Here is a 23,383-nt window from a genome sequence, read left to right as displayed (position 1 = left end):
CAGTCAGACTCATTGTGGAGAGGTACTCGGTAGGCAACGCGGTTGCCTGCCATTTCACGTGATCACGCGTCTACGCTAGTCTCAAAAGGGCCAAACCATCAGGCAACCGTCCCTCGCTTCTCACCTTCCTCAGGCGACCGTGCCGCAAGCTTTCGAGGGTTCCGATTCCATATATAAACAGTCTCGTTGGATTGAACCTCCTCTATCTCCTCATTCACTGCCACCCTCCCACCTTCTCCTCTACGCCTGCAATTCCAACCTTCTCCACTCTTCCCAATCATGGCTAGGAAGGCTGCGACGAAATCAGGCCCGGCCCCATTCCCTCTGAATGGCTGCAGCGTAGCTATCGCCGGCACTTTCCAGGGAACCAGTCAGACGGCCATTCAACAACGCCTTACAAACCTGGGAGCGACGGTCGACAAAATAGTAACGTCAGATACGGATTGGCTTCTCGCCAATCAGAAAGAAGTCGACAAGAACTCTGCGAAGGTCAAAGCTGCAACCTCCAACAATGTCTCAATAGTCACAATTGACTGGCTCCAAGAATGCGAATCTTCACACTCCAAGGCAGACCATACGTCGTACCTTCTCTCGCCATTACCAACGAACACGGGCTCGAACCAGCAAAAGAATGCCACAGCTGCGAAACGACCCGCTTCACCCAGCCCGACAGCGTCAGCGCCGCCACCGCCAACTAACAAGAAGCTCAAGAAAACGCATCTGAACGGACTAAATGCCCAGATTGGAGATGGCCAGAATGCCAAGTCTGTCAACCTTCAAATCCCAGTCGACGAGTATTGCCCCTTGACCGCATACAAAGTCTATGTTCAACCCGACGGTGAGATCTTCGACGCCTCCCTCAATCAAACGAACGCTTCCAACAACAACAACAAGTTCTACCGCATACAGGTATCTTCCCCCGTTCCGTTCAGTGGATCCGAGGAAAAACTAACGTGTGTCAGCTCCTGCACCTTGGGAACCAGGATTACAAGACCTGGACGCGCTGGGGCCGTGTGGGAGAACGTGGCCAGAGTGCTGTACTGGGAGACGGATCTCTCCACGATGCAATCAGCCATTTCCACAAGAAATTCCAATCCAAGTCTGGTCTCAAGTGGGAAGCCCGTGGGGAGAAGCCCAAGCCAGGAAAGTATGCCTACATCGAGAGGAGTTACAATCCGGATTCGGATGATGACGAAGATTCCGCGAAGCCTGCTTCCAACGCCCCGGCGAAACGAGACCAAGTTCAATGCACTTTGGCCATTCCCGTACAGAACTTGATGGCGTTGATCTTCAACCAGCAGTACTTTGCTCAGACAATGTCCGCCCTGAATTACGACGCAGACAAGCTGCCCCTTGGCAAGCTCAGCAAGGCCACAATTAACCGCGGATTTCAGGCGCTTAAGGATCTCGCTGCGTTGCTCAATGACCACAACCTCGCACATACAGAATATGGACTGCCGGTTCCAGACGCCATCGAGCATCTATCCAACAGCTACTATTCACTCATACCTCATGCCTTTGGTCGCAACCGCCCTCCAATCATTCAGAGTCACGATCTCATTAAGAGGGAGATTGAGTTACTCGAGAGTCTGGGAGACATGAAAGAGGCGGCCGCCTTGATGAAGAGCACTCTCAAGGACGACAGCGGAATCCACCCACTTGACAGGCAATACCAAGGCTTGGGCATGGACGAGATGGAAGTCGTTGAACCCACGAGCACTGAGTTCGCAGAGCTCTTCGCTTACCTCAACGACAGCAAGGGAGCAACGCATCATGTCAAGTACCAGGTGCAAGACATATTCCGTATCAAGCGGAAGGGCGAGTTCGAACGCTTTGAGAAGAATGTTCTTACCAACATTGCCTCGAACCGCCGGCTCCTGTGGCATGGTTCGCGGGTGACAAACTTTGGCGGCATCCTAGGCCAAGGACTTCGCATCGCGCCTCCAGAAGCTCCCGTTTCCGGATACATGTTCGGCAAGGGTATTTATCTTGCGGATATGTCCTCCAAGTCCGCCGGCTATTGTTGCTCCTATAACTCTGGCGGCACTGCCCTCATCCTCCTATGCGAGGCTGAACTCGGCGATCCGATGCAGGAGCTCACCCAAGCCTCGTATAACGCAGGCGAAGACGCGAAGAAGAAAGGTCTCCTCAGCACCATGGGCAAAGGTAGAACCGGCCCAAGTCAATGGAAGGATGCCAAGTGTGTTCACCCGTCCCTCGCTGGCGTGATGATGGTAAGTTGCCCTTCTCGCTTGGACACTTCAGTCACTAAAGATCGTTCTTTCAAAGCCCGACGTGTCCGTGCGCGCTGGAGACACCGGCGTCAAAAATGCCAGCCTGTACTACAACGAGTACATTGTCTACGACGTTGCCCAAGTTCGCCTCCGATATCTCTTCCGTGTGCAGATGTGATCTGTTATCGAGCGATAACGGCCCAATTTCATCGCACTTCGCCTTATGAGTCTTAGATCCATGGGTCGCAAAAGCTGTATCATACCATCCAGGCATTCCATGGCGGTTATCCATGGTGGTTGCCGGCGCGGCTCCCTCAGTTGAGGGTGTCCATTCCTCAAGAAAAACTTACATACTTAATCTGAGCAACTTTCCTTCTCCATGGGCGTCCATATAGGCTAGTTAAGTATAGATACCCAATGCAACCTCCAGTTCATAAGTTCTGCTTTGATGTCTCTGGCTTGCATCCGAGAGGTAACATCCTGCAATTTCCTGCACAATAGTATCTCTGCTGAGCTGTGCTTTCACCCTGCCCTTTTCACGCTCAGAGTACGGGTTCCATAATCACGACCTCCTTGATTCCCGTCCTTATACAACAGAGTATGTAAAGCCGCTGTTTCATTTGTCTTTCGGTGTTTCTAGCTGCAGTACAAACGGGACGATTGACAAGAAAGAAACAGCCAACTATATACACGAAGCCACAATCCTCCCACAAGCACCAGGCGATTGATACATTTGTACAGGATTGCGACCAATCACCATACCCTCGGCAGCAACAATCTAAGAGTTGGCGGGCTGAGCAAAGGTAGAGCCGATGGGGCCGAATTTGACTGATGCACGTTAGTACCCGCAAGAAGAGACAGCGACAAGGAAGGGGAAAACATACTGTTGGAGAAGGTGACCTGGGCATTCGGGCTCTTCGACTCGACATCGGCGGGCACACCGGAGGAGATGTCGCAGTCGCCGCGAGCGACACCAGGCTTGGATGCGTCCACATCGGTGGGGTAGTTGCTGTCGAGCCACAACATGTTGGCGTAGTGGTCATCCCAGAGCGACATGACGAGGACCATGCCCAAGTCCATGCCCTTGCCCATGGAGGCCATGCCGCCCCACTTGTTGAAGGGGTAGATCTCTTCCTGGAAGATCTGCTGCTCGCGGTCGCACCATTCCTGATGGGAGTTGTCAGACAGACTGGTCACTTTGAAGGAAGGATCTAGAGTCTACGTACCTGGGTGATGCTGTTGCCAGTCATGCCTTCAATCTGCGGCTCCGGGTTGGCAATGACCTTTCCATTCTGCACGTAGAAGCGCTTGAGCTCCGTCAACTTGTTCCCCGATCCGATGAACTGCGTCACGACGGTCATCTTCTTGGAGGTATCGACCGTCTTGCCCTTGCCGTAGAAGTCCTTGACGCCCACGCGGAAGGGGTTGAAGTCGCAGCCGTTGGCGTCGCACGAGCCGGCGTAGCGGTCGAGCGAGTAGGTTCCGCCGCAGCCGTCGTCCTCGCAGACGGAGTAGCCTTCGGGTTGGCACGAGTGCGGTGTCAGGGCCGTGGAGACGGAGTTGGCTTCCCAGACGTCCATCTCGGCGCAGCAGGCGCCCTTTTTGCCGATGCCGGCGTTGGGGTCGTTGGACGACGGCTGCCATCCTTCGGCGTTGGCCTGGTGGTGGTTATTGTGAGATGGGTGCATCCTGGAGCTGCAGCAGGGGAGTGGCTTACCTCGCCGTTGATGTACTTCAAGTCACGGGCGCACTGGGCGTCGCAGTACCCTGAGGGAGGTGTAAGTGGGACGCATGTTGTTGAAGACAATGGACGTGACATACCAGTTCCGTACTTGGCGCCGGGCTGGCCATGGCCCTTCTGAGGCATGGAAACGAAGTAGAGGGCTCCATTGAGACCGCAAGGAAGCTGGGACAGGTCTACATCGAAGGTGAACTCGTTGCCGATGAGCTTGAACATCTCATAGTTGCTCGAGTCCTTCATGAGATACAGACGCGAGCCAATGTTGGTCGAGTACTGGCCCTTGGTGACGAACTTGAGCGTCAGCGAATCCGTTCCCGTGGAGATACCGTAGGTGGACCTGTAGTCGGCGCCCTCGATGGCGCAGTTCTTGGTGCAGTCGGCGTTGGTTGCGCAGGCCGTTGTGTTCCACTTGTTGCCGTCGTAGCAGTTGGCGTAGCCGTCCTTGACGTGGAGCCAGCGCCAGTTAGCGTCGATGACGACCTCACCGTTGACGTTGGTGCAGCTGCTGCCGCCCTTGCCAGTGCATCGCTTCCACTGCATCTTGGGGTGGGTTTCCGTCTGCTCCTTGCCAATGAGCCATGCCGAGGCAGGGGAAGCGGCGAGGAAGGCCGTGATGGCCTTGAGGGCGAACGACGACACCATGTTTGATGATCCGGTAGGTCAGTGTTTTGCGGAGAAGGGGTGGCAGTGACACGGCGGCTCAGTGGAGGCTCTTCCCCTTTTATATCTGCCCCTGAGGCAAATCCATTCCGCCTCCGTGATCTTCCAGATCTTCCCTTCAAACCAGGAGATTCCCCACATAGATTGGTAGTATAGTCGGGAAAAGGTCCAAGACCAGATCTGAAATGAAATCAGGGTCATCGGATCGTTATATCGACGGCCCGTTAGCCTTTGGATCCGTCCAATATACAATTCGAGGCTCAGTCATCTCCTGTTGGTTGTGTGCCACAGCATCATGTGTGTCTTGCCTTGCTCCCATCCCATCCTGTTTGCTGGTTGTGCTTGGCCGGTCCGTAACAGTGAATCGTGATGCGTCCGCAGTATCTGCCAAGATGAAGATATTCCGGTATATTTACACTGTGACAGGGATGTAGAGGTGCAATGCGGGGTTAGCGTACCGGAGCGTTCACTCTGTGTAGCGTGGCCCGATAGTGGAAAAGTGGGCTACCTAAGCTTTGCTTGCGTTGTATATCCCGCCTACTCCTAAGGCTTGGTCGTCGGCAAACCAGGGGTGTGAATGCATGGGCCAAGCGTTTTCCTGCACCCCGCTTCATCTATTAGATTCACGGAGATTAATACATTTCCCTCGTCGAGAGGTCATTCGTTGCGTTGCCATAATGCAGGCTATGCAGCAAGCCGGCAGCGCTCGGCAGACGAGGAGAAAATGCATACCAGGCCAACGTGCAATGGGACGCTGATCTCGCGTGTGACAAACTTGGAGTCGAAGGCTGTGTAGATTGCGAGGTTAGATTGCCTTCACGCTGCTTGGGGACTCGGATTGTGCCGTTTCTAGAACTTCCCCGCGTTTCTGGGGGCTTGCCGGGCTGGGGTTCCTTCATGGGTAAATATGCATGTGGGCGCCTGATTGGGAGCCCGTCGTGACAACACGTCAAATATCTCTCCACCCTCATCAAGGTGAACGCCTTGTCGAGATGCTGGAAATGCTTCTCCGTTGCCGATTGGACTCTTGGTGTGGCTCGACTTAGTGTCTCCAACAGCAAATAATCTGGAAGTGCTGCAGTGTGACAGAAGCATCGTCGAAGGCCAACGGTCAGTGGGCTGACAGAGCAAGTTCTCCAAAACAAGAGCGTAGTTGATTTGAGAAACGGGTTTCAAGGGCTAGCCATATTTGCGTGAGCAAGTTTCTATGCTTCTCACCGCTATCGATGAGACGCACAATGGTGACTGAAAAAGTCTTAACTGTGGTTCTTCCCTCTAAGGTATGTAAACCATTGGTATTGCGCTGGCTAACTTCTTCCCCTACCGAAGTATTGACCTTGTCACTCCAGGAAGGTAGCAACACTCCTATAAGCCGGAGGCGAGAGCTCCGCCCTGAAAAGAGCCAGAAATGGAAGAATGTATAGGTACTTTGAATAAGCAACGCCATTCAAGCCTTGGAAAGTCAATAGACCTATTAGCACAAAAGCCATACCCATACTACGGTGCAGTACTTAATATACCATTCCTTGTAAAGCGCGCATTGAGATTGTAGACCAAACGAGCCATCGCGATGGAAGTCGAAATAGCCATGGTGAGAGAACCAATCAGACATGCCCGTGAAGAAGAAGCTTCTGCCCAGAAACATGGGGAGCTCGGCCGTACAAACTGGAAGCTTGCTGTTTTACGAAAGAATTTCAGGGGTTTAGCTGTAGCGGTCCAGTGTTCGTGGCGGGTTCACTGGCCGTCTTCAAACACACACACCCACACACTCACACACACACACACCAGTCTCGCCGGCTTTCCGAGATATGACTGGAGAGACACCTGCTCGCCGCCAATATGTTTCAACTCTGATGGTGGGTAGATTCCGGGTTGAAACAGGCTCTATCCAGATTACGGAGGCGCATACATCTACACTGAAACCCGATAATGGGTCAGAACGGTCCTGTTCGTGTAACTTAATAGATCTGCACATGAACGCACTCCCATAGGCACATGTCCGTGGAAATGAGGTGTTGGGAGACATTGACCTTCATGTTGCAGGAGTTCGTCTGACTCGCATCTTGTTGCGTTGTTGAGGTTTGGTTCAAATGAACCTCCCCAGCATGGCACTGGATGCAACAAACGCTGATACTAAATCGGCTGCGATACGGAAAGCTTCAGAGGTTGCACTGCCACCACTACAGTATACAAATTGTGGATGGGCTAAGGTCGTCTCTGACTCTCTGTGGTCGGATAGCATATATACTCGCAAGTCATATTTCACGAAGAGCCGGCGTTCCATAGCTGGAACATGGCGGCGGATTTATCTTGGAACGGTACAGTAGCTCCATTTTGTCTCATGCCAACTCGCGTGAAAAAAAGAGGCACGAGGCGCTGTACACATCAGTCTATATTTTTATCCTGTCCTAGGGTATCAAACTTCTATTGTTACAAAACCTTCGAGATTTCGCTCAAATACGACACCAACAAAGAGCAATGCCCCTATGAGCATTATCCATACATACTTAGATACAGCTACTGCAGGTTAGTAGCTGAACGGTATGCTCCATTTAGACTGGCATTTCGGTCCGTCGACGCCAGAATCGAACGACCACCGTCCAGCGTCAACCTCTTCCTTATGCTAATCTTTACAAGCCCTCCAGCACCTTTGACAAAGGTGCCACGGGCGCCCTTCCCGAATATAGCCTTCGGCGCATAGACAAAGGCGGTCCCAGGTGGGAGTGTTTCGATATCTTCCAGTAGCAGAGTGCGGTCGTTGCTGGACATTGGAATGTGTCGTGCCAGCGCCTTGAACCACTCTGGGCTGGAGAACCGATGGATTATGGTGACGTCGCACAGAGGAATAAGATCCATCAGACGGGGAAGCGTGGGCTCTTGTGTTGCGATGACGACGCGCACCCCCCGGTGTCGCTGCAGGCGAATCGTCTTGGTGAGTTCCATATTGAGCTCTACGGCGCCCGGAACGTCGAGCATATACTGACACGGTTAATCAGTGAAGCGGAAGAAGGGAAATGACAAATTACCTTATGTGCTTCGTCCAATACTACCAATTTTCCCGCCACTTTGGATTGCAAGTATTCTCTAACCCAATTTTGAAGAGAATGCACGCAGTGTTGTCGTCGACAAACGGGCATGACATGTCCATGATTGTGAGTTCCCCAGCGCCAAATTGCGGCTGGGCAGCTGTCCCGCTGAGATCCAAGAAGGATTCCAGCAAATCTAAGCGCAGCTGCAGCATATTCTCCTGAGCGGGATTGAACTCGCACTGCTGCAGTCTCCGTTTGAAAGTGGCGTAATCAAAGCGACCCCCGCTTTGTACATTGATATCGCGAAGAATCTTCGTGAGCTGCGCGAGATAAAGAGGAACTGTGTTTGACTTGTCGACAGCCATAAGGGTGAGGATAGTTTGGACGCCGAGTGCACGTGGATCGAGCTTGAATGGTAGGACTGTGACATTTGGCAGTTTCCTGTAGATCCTGGCTATCGTCGGATTCGATGGGGATAATAAAACGGTAACCTTTTTCACTCTCAGTTGTTGGGGAAGCTCTCTGCGCGCCGAAGCTAAGGATGCAACTTCGCTGATGTTAAATCCGTCGCCATTACCACTGAATTTGTCGTATGCAAATACCATAGCGGAGAGCGGGTTGTCAAGCTTCCCAAAATCCGGCGAGGCTACTGGTATTAGAGCGTTCTCTACGCATGGTGTCAGTAAAGCTGATATAAATGCGACCTCTCGTTCATACTGACCAATCAAGCAGGAGGTTGTGTGGGATTTGCCGCTTCCCTGAAGTCCGCAGATAAACGTCGCGAATGGTCCATTCGTGTTGTGATACATTTTTGCGCCGGACGCCTTGTGGATCCCCAAGAAGCCGTATTGTTGTATAGTGTTTGGGAAGGCTTGAAAAGCTTCCTGGCTGATGAGCGGAGCATGCTCCAACTCTCTTGAACTTGCAGACTGCATGTGCGTAGGATCCAGGGATACATCCGTAGGTAGAAGAAGGTCAAGGAGGCTCATGTCCAATTGCGCGCCTCCGCTCTCCCTCTCAGTCGTTCAGAGGTTCACTTCATCGTTCGAAATAATGCTTTCCGCATCCTCCTGGTCTCTGCTGTCCTCAGAGTCGAACTCCAACGAAACATCTGGTGGGAGATCCACATATCCATGTATGGTTTCGGAGTCGCCAAGGTCGTTATGCGCGTCGAATGGGGACACTAACGAGTCGCCGTCCTCGGATGGATCGTACGGGGGTAACGGTGGCGAGAGAGGGGCCTTCGCAAATGCTATACTTGGTGGAACAGTTGCAACGAGTTGCGTAGGCGGGGCGTGGGCAGCGCAATGGTAGGCGACTGTTGGATGGGCGCTGTTGGCCTGCGTTGGGGAATGTCTAGTATACTGTTACGCGGTAAAGCGCAGGCGACGTTAGCCCTATGGGCTGTTCGCTGTTAGCAAAGCGACTTATTGTTCTATAGGGCTCGCACATTACCTGCTACTACTGTACTCGACGCGTCCGATACAACTGCTGCTGGTTTAGGGGCTAAACGCGGTAAAGCGCAGGCGACGTTAGTTCTATAGGCTGTTTGATGTTAGCAAGGCGAGTTACCGTTCTGTAGGGCTCGCGCATCACCTGCTAACACTGTTCTCGACGTGTTCGATATAACTGCTGTTGGCGCCGGGGCTAAATTATTACCGACACCGCCTTGGATAGCGGGACTGTTTTCACATCGCGGAACAGTTCTCGCCTTCTTCCTTGCCCGGTAGTTCCGCGACCCGACTCTGTACTGCTCCAACCGTGCTGCACTCCTTTCTGCTTCCGTGCGGTATTTCGGGGGACGACCGGCTGGCATGGCGGAAACTAAAGGAGGGTTGGCGGATACAATACTGCGAAGTATTAGGGTAAGGGATGTAGATGGAGGGTTTGCGGTGCAAGGAGGATTCAAAGACCAGTTACCTCGGTTAGGCCGCGATCATCGGACGAATGGGGTTAGATTTCTGAGGCTAAATTTGGAGCCTACTACGGGATCAAAGGGTTAGGGGAGGGCTAGGTTTAGGGGAGGGTTAGGGTTAGGGTCATATAAGGTGATAAGTCAGCCGACTACGTTAAATTGTGGATCCAACGTACTTTATGATAATCTTTTCAATCACCTTCCCCTCCGCATATCCCTGTGTCTTCAATGATGTCCTGAAATTGTTCCAATTGACTGGCCGTTTTCGCTGTCCCTGATAGTCGCAATACCGCTTCGGGTATTCTGCTCTGACCCATGCCTCTACGTCCGTCAGGCTACCCATTGCGGAATTTTGAGTTTGCGGAAGCAACTTGTCAGAGCAACTATGCCGGTGCTGGGCGGGACCGTGACTTTAGAAACTTAAATCATGAGCAGCAAACCGTTCATCTCGTTTGCTAGCAAGAATACCAAGGGTGAAAAGGCCCAACAGAGAGTCTGTGCGGTAGTCAGCTCTAGAAGATGTTGCTGTGAGTGAATGTCTCTGGTAACGCTGGATTGCAGTCTTCGCACGTTCTTACGACCTTAGTCATATCAATAGGCATTATTCGCAGGCAACTTACGGTCGATGTCGGCGACAGGAGTATATTGTGAGTGGTCGTCGGCTTTTACCTTCTGAATAACAACCGAGCTGTATCAGACCTTGGAGGAGTGATGATCTTTGCTTGAGTGCGTTCTTAAAGATCGAATGATGCCCGTGGAGTGCGTCCGTAGAAAAGAATGTGATAGAATTGCCTGTAACACAGCGCGAGAAACTTAACAATTAAGACAAGGTAAGAATTCAAAGACGGGAATTCCAGTCAGGTCCAGAATCTGCAAGTGGTGTGGTAAGGAGATGTAGCATGAGAAATCTGGTTATTTGCACAACGTACAGGACTAGGATCCAGGTCAATGGCTTCTTACACTTAGCAAACGAAGGTTGTATCTTACTCTTGCATAGGTTAGATCCAAGCACGCTAAATTTTGACGTAGGAACTCTACTTGTAAAAACTTTGAGTTTATGAGTCGGATCGACACTCTCGCCCCTGATTTACAAAGCACACGATTCCTAAAACAGCCTAGCCCTTCCGCGCCATGCACCTCCACTGCTCTTGTTTCAACCTCACTCCATCAGCGTCTCCCATTTCCACACTGTCCAGCTCCGACTGAACAATGTCTGCCAAACAATCCATCATCTCAGTCATCGGCTCCCTTAACGTCGACCTGGTAACGCGCACCCAGCGCGTCCCTGTCGGCGGCGAAACACTAACCTCCGAATCTTTCTCCATCGGGTACGGCGGTAAAGGAGCCAATCAGGCTGTAGCATGTGCGCGGCTATCACGCACTCAGTCTCAAGCTCTCAATGGAGAAGCTTCCGACATCGAAGTGCGCATGGTGGGTGCGGTCGGCGACGATGAGTTCTCGCCTGGATTTTTGGAGAGCTTGAGGAAGGATGGGGTGCGGACGGAAATGGTAGAGGTTCTGAAGGGGAAGAAGACGGGTGTAGCAGTGATTATCGTCGAGACGGGGACGGGAGAAAATAGGATCCTGGTTTCTCCGGGTGCAAATGGGGAGGTGCCTGTGCAGGACCTGGTAGTGGGTGACGAGGGGCTGGTGTTATTCCAATTAGAGTTGCCATTGGAGGTGGTACGTTGGAAGCATTCTATCCTGTGGAACAGCCATTATGGGGATTTTATAACTCACATTTGCAGGTGTTGCACAACATGAGAATAGCACGTGAGAAGGGGGTTGAGGTTATCATCAATCCAGCACCTGCCGTACCGCTGCCGGAGGAGGCGTACAAAGGCCTCGGGCATTTGCTGGTCAATGAGACGGAAGCTGCCATACTTTCAGGCATCGACAATCCGACCAACTGGGATGAAGTTGCCGCGGTTTTCATTTCCAGAGGCGTGAAGAACGTCGTCATTACGCTCGGTGGAGAAGTAAGATCTTCCAACTCCAAGACAATGAGGCGGTGCTGACCAGCGTAGGGCGTTTACTATCAGACGGAGAAGCGACACGCACAGTCAAAACCGGGAACACTTGTTCCTGCAAGGAAGGTAAAAGTGGTCGACACGACAGCCGCCGGAGATACATTTACTGGCGCGTATTCGGTAGCTGTTGCGCGTTGGAAGTCGGGCCCAGAAGCTACGGAGTTTGACCTTGATGCAGCAGTCGCCTATGCGAATCGGGCTTCTTCCATGACGGTGCAGAAACAGGGTGCCCAGTCATCCATTCCTTGGATTGATGAAGTTCCTACTGCCTAGGCAATGGAGAGCCACACTGGAGGCGCAGGTGTCGTTGGCTACCACAACAGAATTCAAACAAGCACAGGCGAGCACAGTCAGTTAACAGGAGCAGGACATACAGAAACATCCTGCCATAATTACTTGAGGCCAGTCCTCATCGGTCCCATTATATGTTCCCCTAGCCCCTGATACCCCAAGGGGAAGACGACCATGGAAAACGATAGATGTCATCGGTCGTATAGCCGATACTAATAGCAATGAAACAGAATCCCTATCTCGTCAACTGTCCGAGGTTCGGTACACTGATCTCCTCTATCAACACCTAGCGTCTGGCTCCAGCATGCATGCATCCGTCGGTTGTCGACCTCCATCCTTTACATGTCCGAGGTGCATCTTCCACTCCGCATCAGCACACTGCACACTTCAACGCAGGTCTGATGAGATCTAATAGTCGACACAACGCTTGACTTGGAATTGGCGTCTCGTTCGGAGAAAGAACCGGATTTGCTGTTCAATTGCTACGCAAACTTGTGAATCATTTGTTGCGCGGGGGAATTTGCGCATTATAGGGCGAAGCATAAAGGAACCCATAAGAGGAGGGGGGTTATTCAAGAGGAAAAGATGTTCAGGTATACCATTTATGCACGTGTGTGAAAGCGCTGCACCAACTTTGAAACCCAGGCTTTCTACAGCCCTACTCTATGCTTATTGTAGTTGTAGAACGCTAAAGCTGCTGTGAAGTATATAGGCTCAGGATCCTACTCTTGTGAAGTCTCGGATGCACCTTGTTTTTATTTGTGTGGGGAGAGGCAAAGGGCTAGTCCGTTTTCTGCCACCAGTATTGGGGAGACCGTGGCGCCTGCATAAGGGCGTATGTACTTCACCGTAGATAGTAGTACCATCCCTCCAAGTCTGCAGGATCGCCTCCTATCTATCAATGAATCCCACATCGCCCCCCTAATCCTCCTCAACCGCCTCCCCATCATCAAAAGGCACCAAACTATCCCTCACGCCCTTCTCCAAATCACACCAAACGTAAAACCCAGCCGCCACCAGCAGCAAGAAGAAATTCGGCAACATCGGATACCTCAAATTATGCGTACGATCCTGAATGACGCTCTGCACGAGCGGATTGATCCACCCCGTGGCCAAATCCAGCGTCAACTCGAGGCCGAAGAAATGCGCCTCGCGACCGCGCGGCAGCATGGAAGCGTACATGACTCTGTTCGCGCCGCGGAGGGCAGACGACGCCATGAAGAAGACGGCTTGCTCGACCCAGAACTCGGGTACGTATTTGTAGCCGATCTTGACGTTGTTGCTGATGCCCAGGCAGCCCCAGAACATGCAGAAGAGGTTGACGACGAGGAAGCAGTAGGCCCAGTGCATGATTTTGAAGCGGGTGCGCGGGAAGACGAACATCCAGGCCAGGGAGCCGACGGTGCCTGTGGCGACGGCCATGAAGGTGTAGACGGTGTAGAGGCGGTCGCCCGTGCCAAGGCCGCTGACTTCGCGGAAGAGGAGCCCGATGACCGAGTTGAAGTTGCTGTAGCCCGTGTTCCAGAGGACCCAGCCGACGCAGAGTTTGAAGGCTTCGGGGTACTTGGGGATGGATTTCAGGAGTTCGATCCCTGGTGTCGGGAATGGTTAGTCAATGGTGTAGGCGGAATGGAGGGATACGCACAGCGCTTGATAGCAAGGAATCCAAGGTTGCGGGAGGGTGGCTTGGTGCCTTTGACGGAAGGTAGAAGACCATAGCCCAGACCACCGAACACGATCGTGATGGCGCCTGCAACAGTGATGGCTAGGAGGAAACTGTCCATGGTCAGCGGAAATCATGGAATCAGGGGAAACGTGGCATACTCCTTATATCCATCCATTACCCCCGTTCCACTCGTATATGTGATAATAATGCCGATAATCTGCCCAATCATGCTTCCCATGTTCGAGCTAAAGAGTCCCAGCACGCTCACCATCGCACCCCTACTATACAACTCTTTCGTCGCCTGCTCTTCCTCAGTGACGACAAGTTTCCCATCCTGACCAATTCTTGTCCTTTGCTGGAGCCATCCCGCTTCGCGCATAAACAGGGGAATATACGAGGACACGAGCGTACCGTAGATGCCTTGGATGGTTGTTTGAAATACCCAGATGACGGAGCCGGCGACAAGGTTGCGGTAGGTTTTGCTTTTCATGGAGGCGTAGGGTAGAGAGAAGGTGCCGAAAATGATGATGGCTAGGATGAGGAGGGTTTTGCGGAAGTCTGAATGCACAGTGTGAGTGGTCTTGATTTGGGGATACTCGAGGGCTTGAAGAGAACATACGAGTGAAGTCCGCAATTCCGCTCGTCAGGATGGTCAATATCCCTTCTGAAGCCCGTCCGATAGCCTGGAGATACAATCTTCTCTGTGTCAGCCACCCACTTCTTTTTCCACATTGCTTCTCTTGGTTCCAGCTTAGGAAGTAAGGTGTAAACTCACATATAACTATTGTAATCCACCTCTCCCGTTCCGAACGGCACCACGCAATGGATCACACCCCGTTTGGCACACGGCTCATTAGTCCCCGGCTTATGCCCCAGTACATTGGCGTTTGTTTGCAGTACCGCTGGAATGTATCGGTATACCATTCCGGAAGTTGGACCTGTCTAGAATGGTGCGTCAGCAATCTTTTCTCTCCCCCCTTTGTTTCTGGATTATTTTAACACTTTGGCTCATACTCCCGTCTCTCATCACAACAGTTTCTTGAGTTACATAAAACTCAGAAGATGAAACAGCCACTTACCGAAAAACACAGCACCAACCACGCAATCAACGCCCTCTTCGTCGCCATGGGCTTCCTCTTCGGCTCCCCTTCCACCTGCACCACGTCACCACCCTCTCTCATATCCGTCTTGTTGGAGGCTGCATCGCTTGCGGAGACGGCGACTACAGCCACCTCTTTCGTTTCTTTGATCGCTGCTTTCTCGTCGGCCATGTTCGATTCCCAATTATTAACGAAATGCACAGCGCAAAATAATAACGGGTGCTCTGAAGCAATCAGGATTCGATCAAAACACCCCAAGGGGAGAGATACCCGCTCCTACAAAGACGGCGGTCGCAAAAAAGGAAGCACAATCAAATCGAGGAAGCATCCGCAAGGGCTCCCGCCTAAGTACCCTCTCCTCCGTTCAACGCCCACCTATCTACCTCAACGCAAATGGAAAACCCATCCACAGTCACCATCCAGCCACGCCGTGTCCAGTGCAAAAAGCTCATTCAGCGGTGTGGCCTGAGAGACAACTCGGGTCCAGCATTCGAGTCCTGAACCCTGTCGTACATGCTCATCCTGCGAACGCCGTACCGGGTTCTGGGTATACATGTGCAGCGTGGCGCGCGGGTGCGGGCCGGAACGGGGGATGGATTCATTGTCTAGAGAGGCAAATTGAGGTAATGCTAGCTGTAGTGATAGTTACCACGGAGTAGGAGAAAGACGGGTGTGCAGCGAATAACGCCTATTTCTTCGCTGACAAACTCCTGCAGCTCCCTTAGCGATAACGAAGCTCACCCCCAACCTTAACTCGTCATCGCCCAAGCCGTTGCTTTGCCGCACTTCGCTCGTGTTTGAGCACATTAATATTACGCCCATAGCTGTGGATCGCTGCCGGTTTGGGCAGGTAAGCTCGAAAAGCGAGTGAGGGCGTCGAATCCTTTTCTTACCCAGGGCAGGGTGCCGTGTACACAGTAGGTACTGCCGGATCCATCAGCGTGTGAACGACGATGGCATGCATGTAGTGCTACGAGAGGGAAAGCCTCGAGTGGTGAGAGTGATGTTGGCGTTGCGATTGGCTGGATAAGAGCGACTGCAAACATTCATGGCGTACTCCATCTGTGCATCAGACTATCAAGCTGGTGTTCGGTGTGAAGTCTGAAGCCCAGCTACCTACAGTACATAGCTCTCGCAACCTCCATACACATTATGCAGATGCCCAGAGAAAAGGACGACGGGGATGTTTCAAATTTAGCAGCAAAGTTGAACAACACCAAAACCAAAAAAAAAAAAAAAGAAAAAAAGAAAAAAAGAAAAAAATAGAATTTTAAAGTAAAATTTATGTTGGATACACCACTCATCTCGGAATACCGAGTCGCGAGCAGCGAATCCGCCACCGTCCAATACTGGAACGGCAGTTTGAATCACTCTCTCCCCACTGTCCACACACGAGTGCTGTTGGTGCAACGAAGCAACGTGCTCTAGCATATTTTGGGGAGTTCGAGGCAGTCACGAAGACTGCAGTTCCGTCAATATCATAGGCTAGAACAACCCCCGGATTCCATACAATCAAACTTCCAATTACAATGACGCAATTGGCACTTGAAATTCCCCCGGAATGCCTCAAGACGTTTCTCACACACAGGGACGCCGAACCCTGCTCTACGCCCATCACGAAGATAGGCTTTCTGCGGTATCACCCGCGACAGGTCCCAGACGGTGGTGCGCGACCTTTCGACTCAAACCGAACTGATCGGAAACGTGAAGACGACTCTCGGAACAGCCACACGGGTCAAGAAGACTGTGACATCGAGACAACACACGGGTTTCCGAGTTTGTCGTCCGCTCCTGGCATCGGCTCGGTCCAAGTCGATTCGTCCTCCTCTTCACGTCCTCCTTCACGTCCTCCTTCACGTCCTCCTTCACGTCCTCCTTCACGTCCTCCTTCACGTCCTCCTTCACGTCCTCCTCTTCACCAGTCCTAAACCCAGATCTCTCCACTTTCCACTCCGGCTCCAAGCTCCGGCGGCCAGTCAAACAAATCTTCAACTTCACCGTCGTGCTTGAACACCACGGATTCCTTCGCACCAATGTAGATCTCATACAATGGGGCAACCAGATCTCTCCACTTTCCACTCAGGCTCCAAGCTCCGGCGGCCAGTCAAACAAATCTTCAACTTCACCGTCGTGCCTGAACACCACGGATTCCTTCGCACCAATGTAGATCTCATACAATGGGGCGACCAGATCTCTCCACTTTCCACTCCGGGCCCAAGCTCCGGCGGACAGTCAGACAGATCTTCAACGTCACTGTATTGCCTTAACACCACATATGCCTTCACAGGCACTGTAGTGTTTTAACACCACAGGCGCGTTAACACTAATGTAGATGTCATACATGGGTTTAAAGCGGGAACCTTGGACAGCACCACACGTAAACCGCAACTCCCGTAAGGAGAGCGAGCTGCGCCAAGTTACGAGCTCTGCATTCAGAGACATAACCCGGGGTCAGCCTCCGTAAACATGCCAAGGACCTTCACGGCCTGTCAGAGTGCCCGAAGGCAAGCTCCATATCTGTGGCTTCTACCACGGCACGGCAACCTGAAGATTCCGCAACAAGTGCCGTGCTCGTGGGGGGGTTGCCCCTACGGAGAATACGACAGTGGCTCTGTCCGAGTCAAAGTTTTCAACAAGCGGTAAAAGAACCGAAGAGTATCATATCTGGGCGCAGACCCGGGTGCCTTCGAGTAAGTATGCCAAGGGCCTTTCGGCCTGTCAGAGCACCACCGGAGTGGAAACTCAATATCTGCTGGCTTCTTCCACTAGGAGGGACTCTGAGAACTGACAGCAGCTCCGTTAGGAGGGCCGACCTCATCAAGAGTCCTTTCCAAGCGGCGGGGGCTGCCCCCTACTCAAAAGGTCCACATCTGTGCAACGTGACGACTTGTTACGACTTTTGAGGAACTCCATGTTGAGCCCGAAGGTTTGCCATCCGGCTGCCTTCTTCTCAGTCGGCGATCATGGCCCAGCACACCCGTCAAGCCGTGCTTGGGTCGCCATGTCGTTGAATCAACACGCCTATCTTTCAGGGCCGTGATGTTCAGTTTGCAGGGCCAGTCTTTCATGGCGCTGGCTTGCCGGACGTGCCCAGCAAGGCTTTGGAATCATCGACGCCCAGTCTTTCAGGTGCGTTCAGGATTCATCGACTCCCAACTTTTGAGGGTCGTTCATGCTGAGTTATCAGGCAAGCTTCGAAAGCTTTGCCTCCCTCTCAGTTCCTGGCTCATCGGCCTCAGTTTAACGGCATGACGGCCTCAATTCCTGGCCCTTGGCCTCAGTTTAACGGCTTGACGGCCCCTGGCTCACCGGCCTCAGTTTAACGGCATGACGGCCTCAATTCCTGGCCCTTGGCCTCAGTTTAACGGCTTGATGGCCCCTGGCTCACTGGCCTCAGTTTAACGGCTTGACGGCCACTCTTTCAGATTCCCGTTGATTCTTGTCTGACTGTCCTCTGAAGCTGGAAACGGCGGAAGGCGGTCGATCGGTCGGAACGATGGCGCGGATGATGAGACGGGAGGTGGCGTCATGGAGGCGTTTGGTGGCGGTGATGAGAGGGTGTGGAGGAGGTGGTGGGAAGCGGAGAATGAGATTAGGGTAAGAATGAGAGTGAGCGAGGATAGAGAGATAAAAACCGGCAGACCAGCTGCACAAGAGGAAACCATCATCAAAGATGGTAGGAAATGTGCGTCCGCATGGGAGAAGCGGAAAAGAAGACGAGGTGGCAGAACTAAGAAGTTGAGGATGGAGGCAGAGATGGAGGAGAGAGAGCTCAGGAGCTCAGGCGAAATCGAGTGCGTCGTGTAGCGTGCCAAGCATTTATAGATAGCCGCTTGGCATTAGTGGTCCGTGCGACGAGCGTCATCGATCCGCGTCTTTGATTTATGCATGTGAGCGCAGGATGGAAATCGACTTGAAGCTCTGTCGGCTCTGGCAGTAAATCTTAGGGGTGCGCTGGGCGCATTACACGATCCCCGGTAGAACCGTCCTTCACAAATCCATTCTCAAGATGGTACATCCCTTCCCTCTCCTCACGTTTCTCCACACCACAAACCAACTAACCTCGCACACATACATAGCCACCGAAACGCCGCGCGCCCTCCTCCTCCGCCAAAACCCCTCTCCGCCCCGCAAAACCCTCCAAGCTCGCAAGAGAACACGGCCTCACAGCGGCGCAAGAATCCTCCATCCGCGAAGCCTTCGCCCTCTTCGCGGTGCAGCACCCGGACCATGCCGACGGGAGGGAAGGCGTGCTGAGGAGGGACGACGTGCGGAGGTGTTTGATGTACGTTTTACGATTTCCTCTTTAGAGATTTTGGGATATGTATGTACCGGATTTTCGAAAAGAAGGCGGAGAGTGATTTAGTGGAAGGAAGGCACGAGGGAATGTGCACGCGAACAAGCTGGAGGCCTGGGGCTTATGTCGCGAACGACACTGACAATGCCTAGAGCATTAGACCTCCCACCGCAACGCTCCGAACTCGCGTCCATCCTCTCGACCATCGACCCGCTCAATACAGGCTATGTCCCGTTTATCCCGTTCCTCTCCTACGCGGCGATAGCCATGCACGCAAAGGAATCCGACTCGGAAGGCGACTACGACGACGACGAAGGCGATGACAAGGTCCACGATGAAGATTACCATAACCACGCTGGTGTGGAGGAGCTCCACGCAGCTTACAAGCTCTTCACGCACGGCACGCCGGGACCCATAACACTGGCGCATCTCCGCAGAGTGGCGAAGGAATTGAGGGAGGAAGTGTCGGATGAGGTGCTGAAGGATATGATTCGCGAAGCGAATGGCAGCGCCAAAGGCGCGAGTCACATCGGCGGCGTCAGTCTTGAGGAATTCGAGGGGGTGATGCGGAGGGCGGGTATGACGTTTTAGCAGTGTTCGGAGGAGGGGGATAAGAGGGGTGACGGTTGAAGATGTAGCTGTTCATTTCACGATACCCAAAATGATGATTAGTATGAGAGAAGCTCCAATTCGTGGCTACCGTCATGCCCCTACATTCCGTCCCTTCGAGGGGACATGACAAGTTAGGTTGACATTTCAAATTCGAAGGTAGTGAGACAGAGCGGGGAGAGTAAAGGGAGAACACGAAATTGGCTGACCATCTCTCCACGATGCTCAACACCACAACATCATCATCATCATTATCGAACACCCCTCGTCTTAGTAGTCATCATCGTCAGCATCATATATCCTATCCCCTGCGTCGTCATTACCCCGATCCCCAACTCTACCTCACCACATATTACCACCACGTCGCCTTGGTAACCATTGAACGGCATCCAAACAACCCCATGATATATATACAACGCCTATGAAATGCAGCATCCAATACGGCCTGGCCATCCCAGGACAAGCGTCCGAAACAATCATCTATAAGGGAAGCGACGTCACCCACAGAAAGGCAGAACGGCAGAAGGCTGACCGACGAGAGTGCTGACCGACCAGCCAAATCGAAAGCCGAAGCATCCACACACACACGAATGTGAAATGAAGAGTCCGCTCATCCCGGAATCTCCTTGATGCGGCACTGCCATCCCGATTCCTGGTTCAGCAGCGGGAGACTGTCCCATTCGTTAGCACATCCACTCGTCCTCTCACCAACAATCATCCGAAGGGAAACATACCTAGCGCCCAAACACCAACCCAGCTCACTCCCCTTGATTCTCTTCCCAATCTTGACCTCCCGATCAATCGGCATCCCATACCCCGTATGCAGCAACGCCATCATAAAGTTCAGATCCAAGCACCACTCTGGGCGATCCATAAGCTCAGCCATGGCGCCCTCCACGGTGCCAAAGACATCCCATCCCTGCTCCCCGCGACACACGCGCTCAGTGAGATCTTTCATCTCCTTGAGAGAGAAGGACTCGGGCATGCCCAGCGGTTGCGTGCGCTCGTAGAAGTACGAGAGGAGGTACACGTCCTCGCGGGCAAACGTCTTCTCGAACGAGGGTTGGTGGATACCGCGGAAGGCGCACGGAGCGAGTTTGCACTCTGCGTCCTTCTCCAGCGTCTTTTCGGCGAAGCCACGACACAGAGCTGGGGTACCTTCGGCGGGACCGGTCATGTTGACGGAGACGGTTGTGCCGAGGGGGTGGCCGGCGGGGAGATGGACGTCTACTTTGCGGGACATGCCGGGAGCGATGCAGGGGTTAAGAATGGGTTTAGAGAGCCAGTCTTTGGATTCGGGTTGATTGTTCGCTTCGGCGGTATTCTTCCGGTCTTGGTAGATGCTGGTGAGGATGGCGCTGTGTAGGTTGTTGCGGGCTTCCATGAGGCCGTAGCCTAGATAGGAGTGCTGGTAGAGTTCGAAGAAGCGGCCGCCGAAGCTGAGTTCATACTTGTGGTCGCCGGCGGCCAGCTTCTCGGGCATGCCGCCGTGAGGGGAATCCTTGAAGGTGGGCTCGAAGACTATTTGTGTAGAGCCGCCGCCAAGGTCGAGAACAGCTGCCGTGGGCGTCTTATCGGGGCCGCCAATCTTGCCTAGCAGGTAATTTGTCGTGATCCAGGCGTACACGCCTTCGTCCTTGCCGTCCATGACTTCCACTCCACCCTTGTCTTTGGAAACAACAGGGAAGGGATATTTCGTTTCGAGACGGGCGCGGACGGCGTTTAGGATTGCCTCGCTCGCTCCTTTTTGTTGCTCGTCGAGTTTACGGAGACCAGCCGTCGCCTTGACAGCAATGGGCGTGCACCTTTGGTAGCCTGCCGGCACGCTCCTGACCGCCACGTCCAAGAGCACATCCAAGCTTTTGGCGGCGGCTTCAGCATCCGCACCGTATGATGAAAGCCCCGAACCTCCTTCCTTCTTCTCAGTCTGTGCGAAAACCTCGTCCTCAAGCTCCGGAGTGGGTCCGCAGTTGTTGAACTTGTAGACGTGGATGCGCGAGCCAGTGCTGCCAGCGTCGATCATGAGGGCGTATTGTATGAGCGGTTTATTTTTCGAGTACGACTTTACGCATCTTTTCGTCTCTGCGCCTTCCAATGCTGTGTTTCCGTCGCCGTGTAATGGGGCTAGATGGTTGATCAGCTATGCGTATTCGGGATGTAGCGTGGATTGAGTGTTCCACTCACATCTAGATAGACCTCCCCCATCTCTCGGAGCGAAAAAGTACAGTATTAGTACAATAAACACTATTATACCGCCTGTCTTCAAATACCGGACCCGCTGCCCCTGGTTCATAGCGCCGCTCTTGTATTCGGGCATGAGGGTTGCTGAAGAGTGAGCGGACCGGCGCCTCGTATGGTTTGCGGAGTTGGCAGGAGTGCTCGCTGACGAAGCGTATGCTGAGGCGGCGCTTGAAGTGTAGGAAGAATGGGAAAGGGCTTCGTTGATACGATCGTGGCTCCTCGGAAGTGAAATGGAGGTGCGCCTTCTCGGGCCGTTGAAGAACGACCAGCCTTTTGACATGTATGCCCACCGTGCTCGACGGGCCTAATAAGGCATCGAGGAATGAACGAAAATGTGGCAACGGGAGATGCGGTTTGAGTTAGGTTGTCGGAGTTCAAAGTCGTCTCGGCCAACAAATGCTTTGCCCCTGCGTGGTTGCCCGTTCCCCTTGCGGGATTGCGGCGGGAGTGGGCGCGGTCGTCTTGGCAGATCAGCCGCATTCGACCGGCTGCGGGTGGAGAACCAGCCCAGGTGCTATAAAAAGACGGTCAACGGGATATTGAAAAGATTTAGTAGTCGTTCAGAAGTCGGCGATAGTACTTTAGTTCATTGTATCGGCTCGTGCAAGAAACCAAAAAATAAACCAAAAAAAAAAGAAACTCGAGGTCGAGAAGAGAAACCCTGGTGCTTAAGGCGGGCTCAAAGGAACACATCGCCAGATCAGAATTTTTACTTTTTTGCAGTAGTGTCGCTGGCTAGGCGACAACACCATGGATGGGATAACGTTCGGGTGGTAGAAATGCTTTCAGTTACATTTTATATAGTGAATAATAATTCTACGACTTTAACCTTAAGAAACGTCGGGGGTTTTGAACGTTTCGAGAAAAGTGAGGGCTGTGCCAAGAGACGCTAAAACCAAGAATATCGGGCTCGAATCCTCCAGGGCTGTGTCGCCTACCTCACAGTCGCGCTAGTGCTACAATGTTCTCTTGCCCTTTTACAACCTCGATATTCAGGAGACTTAAGCTTCAAGAAATATCATTGTAAGAATTAAATTCACATAATACGTTCTTGTTGTACGGTTATTTAGCGCAGCCCCAGACGTCGAAAGAGGACGGCCAAAATAATAAGCACGAAACCTCCGCCCATACTTCAAAAGATATGCAAGATAGGAGTGTGAATATACGGAGCACACACACTCGAACGCCGAAATGTAGGTTGGAATCAAAAGTATTTGATTTCACGAGCAAATCCACCTGCTCCTTCTCCGCCGTCTCTTCCTCCTACACTCCCCTCCCAAACGACTAGCAATACTTTAAACGAGCCTAAAAATATGGTATAAGTGAACTTGAAAAGAGACGCGGATAGCTAGCATCCAATGCACCCCGGACCGATTCTGAGCACAAATAAGATCCTCCACCGGACAGTTCCCTTCCTCCGAACTCCACGATGTAGATTCAGACCCTTCGATGGGCAAAAGGCCCGAGCAATCAGTCTGAGGTATGTGGTAGGTGCTGTAATGGTATCAAAGAAGGAGTCGTCGCCTTCATTAGGTGGATGGCATTTCGGGTATTTGATGAAGTAGAAACC

The 23,383-nt window shown here is 52.6% G+C and overlaps 8 protein-coding genes across 8 annotated transcripts; 3 read left to right on the top strand and 5 right to left on the bottom strand.

Moving 5' to 3' along the window:
- Window positions 1–279: 279 nt before the first annotated feature.
- Window positions 280–2,412, top strand: EI97DRAFT_439081 (PARP-domain-containing protein; the record flags this gene model as incomplete). The annotated part of the gene is made up of 3 exons (XM_033799538.1): window positions 280–909; window positions 963–2,234; window positions 2,266–2,412. 3 exons carry the CDS (start codon window positions 280–282, stop codon window positions 2,410–2,412), a joined length of 2,049 nt encoding a protein of 682 aa, XP_033657527.1.
- A 575-nt stretch (window positions 2,413–2,987) lies between these two features.
- Window positions 2,988–4,718, bottom strand: EI97DRAFT_107290 (exoglucanase-like protein 1 precursor). The gene is made up of 5 exons (XM_033792941.1): window positions 4,056–4,718; window positions 3,952–4,001; window positions 3,461–3,892; window positions 3,119–3,401; window positions 2,988–3,062 (listed from the first exon to the last, which is right to left on the bottom strand). The coding sequence occupies exons 1-5, from the start codon at window positions 4,615–4,617 to the stop codon at window positions 3,013–3,015; spliced, it is 1,377 nt and encodes a 458-aa protein (XP_033657526.1). The 5' UTR covers window positions 4,618–4,718; the 3' UTR covers window positions 2,988–3,012.
- Window positions 4,719–7,152: 2,434 nt separating this feature from the next.
- On the bottom strand, window positions 7,153–8,653 carry EI97DRAFT_447629 (uncharacterized protein; the record flags this gene model as incomplete). The annotated part of the gene is made up of 3 exons (XM_033800108.1): window positions 7,153–7,614; window positions 7,763–8,331; window positions 8,386–8,653. The coding sequence occupies 3 exons, from the start codon at window positions 8,651–8,653 to the stop codon at window positions 7,153–7,155; spliced, it is 1,299 nt and encodes a 432-aa protein (XP_033657525.1).
- A 131-nt stretch (window positions 8,654–8,784) lies between these two features.
- On the bottom strand, window positions 8,785–9,707 carry EI97DRAFT_107240 (uncharacterized protein). The gene is made up of 3 exons (XM_033792940.1): window positions 9,261–9,707; window positions 9,120–9,209; window positions 8,785–9,068 (listed from the first exon to the last, which is right to left on the bottom strand). Exons 1-3 carry the CDS (start codon window positions 9,478–9,480, stop codon window positions 8,917–8,919), a joined length of 462 nt encoding a protein of 153 aa, XP_033657524.1. The 5' UTR covers window positions 9,481–9,707; the 3' UTR covers window positions 8,785–8,916.
- Window positions 9,708–10,788: 1,081 nt separating this feature from the next.
- EI97DRAFT_369429 (ribokinase-like protein) lies at window positions 10,789–11,882 on the top strand (the record flags this gene model as incomplete). The annotated part of the gene is made up of 3 exons (XM_033795190.1): window positions 10,789–11,262; window positions 11,328–11,558; window positions 11,607–11,882. 3 exons carry the CDS (start codon window positions 10,789–10,791, stop codon window positions 11,880–11,882), a joined length of 981 nt encoding a protein of 326 aa, XP_033657523.1.
- Window positions 11,883–12,516: 634 nt separating this feature from the next.
- On the bottom strand, window positions 12,517–15,311 carry EI97DRAFT_429738 (uncharacterized protein). The gene is made up of 6 exons (XM_033797514.1): window positions 14,646–15,311; window positions 14,342–14,508; window positions 14,186–14,262; window positions 13,725–14,124; window positions 13,546–13,676; window positions 12,517–13,492 (listed from the first exon to the last, which is right to left on the bottom strand). Exons 1-6 carry the CDS (start codon window positions 14,835–14,837, stop codon window positions 12,822–12,824), a joined length of 1,638 nt encoding a protein of 545 aa, XP_033657522.1. The 5' UTR covers window positions 14,838–15,311; the 3' UTR covers window positions 12,517–12,821.
- Window positions 15,312–18,568: 3,257 nt separating this feature from the next.
- On the top strand, window positions 18,569–19,818 carry EI97DRAFT_429736 (EF-hand superfamily Ca2+-modulated protein). Its single transcript, XM_033797513.1, has 3 exons — window positions 18,569–18,678; window positions 18,746–18,951; window positions 19,116–19,818. The coding sequence occupies exons 1-3, from the start codon at window positions 18,676–18,678 to the stop codon at window positions 19,552–19,554; spliced, it is 648 nt and encodes a 215-aa protein (XP_033657521.1). The 5' UTR covers window positions 18,569–18,675; the 3' UTR covers window positions 19,555–19,818.
- On the bottom strand, window positions 19,719–22,473 carry EI97DRAFT_429734 (guanosine-diphosphatase). Its single transcript, XM_033797512.1, has 3 exons — window positions 21,757–22,473; window positions 20,307–21,696; window positions 19,719–20,243 (listed from the first exon to the last, which is right to left on the bottom strand). Exons 1-3 carry the CDS (start codon window positions 22,091–22,093, stop codon window positions 20,183–20,185), a joined length of 1,788 nt encoding a protein of 595 aa, XP_033657520.1. The 5' UTR covers window positions 22,094–22,473; the 3' UTR covers window positions 19,719–20,182.
- Between the last annotated feature and the right edge of the window lie 910 nt (window positions 22,474–23,383).

The sequence above is a fragment of the Westerdykella ornata genome (genome assembly GCF_010094085.1).
Source record: "Westerdykella ornata strain CBS 379.55 unplaced genomic scaffold EI97scaffold_2, whole genome shotgun sequence".
NCBI classification, from domain to species: domain Eukaryota; kingdom Fungi; phylum Ascomycota; class Dothideomycetes; order Pleosporales; family Sporormiaceae; genus Westerdykella; species Westerdykella ornata.
Note: the sequence above shows the minus strand (reverse complement) of the source record. Positions and strands in the feature narration are given on the sequence as shown.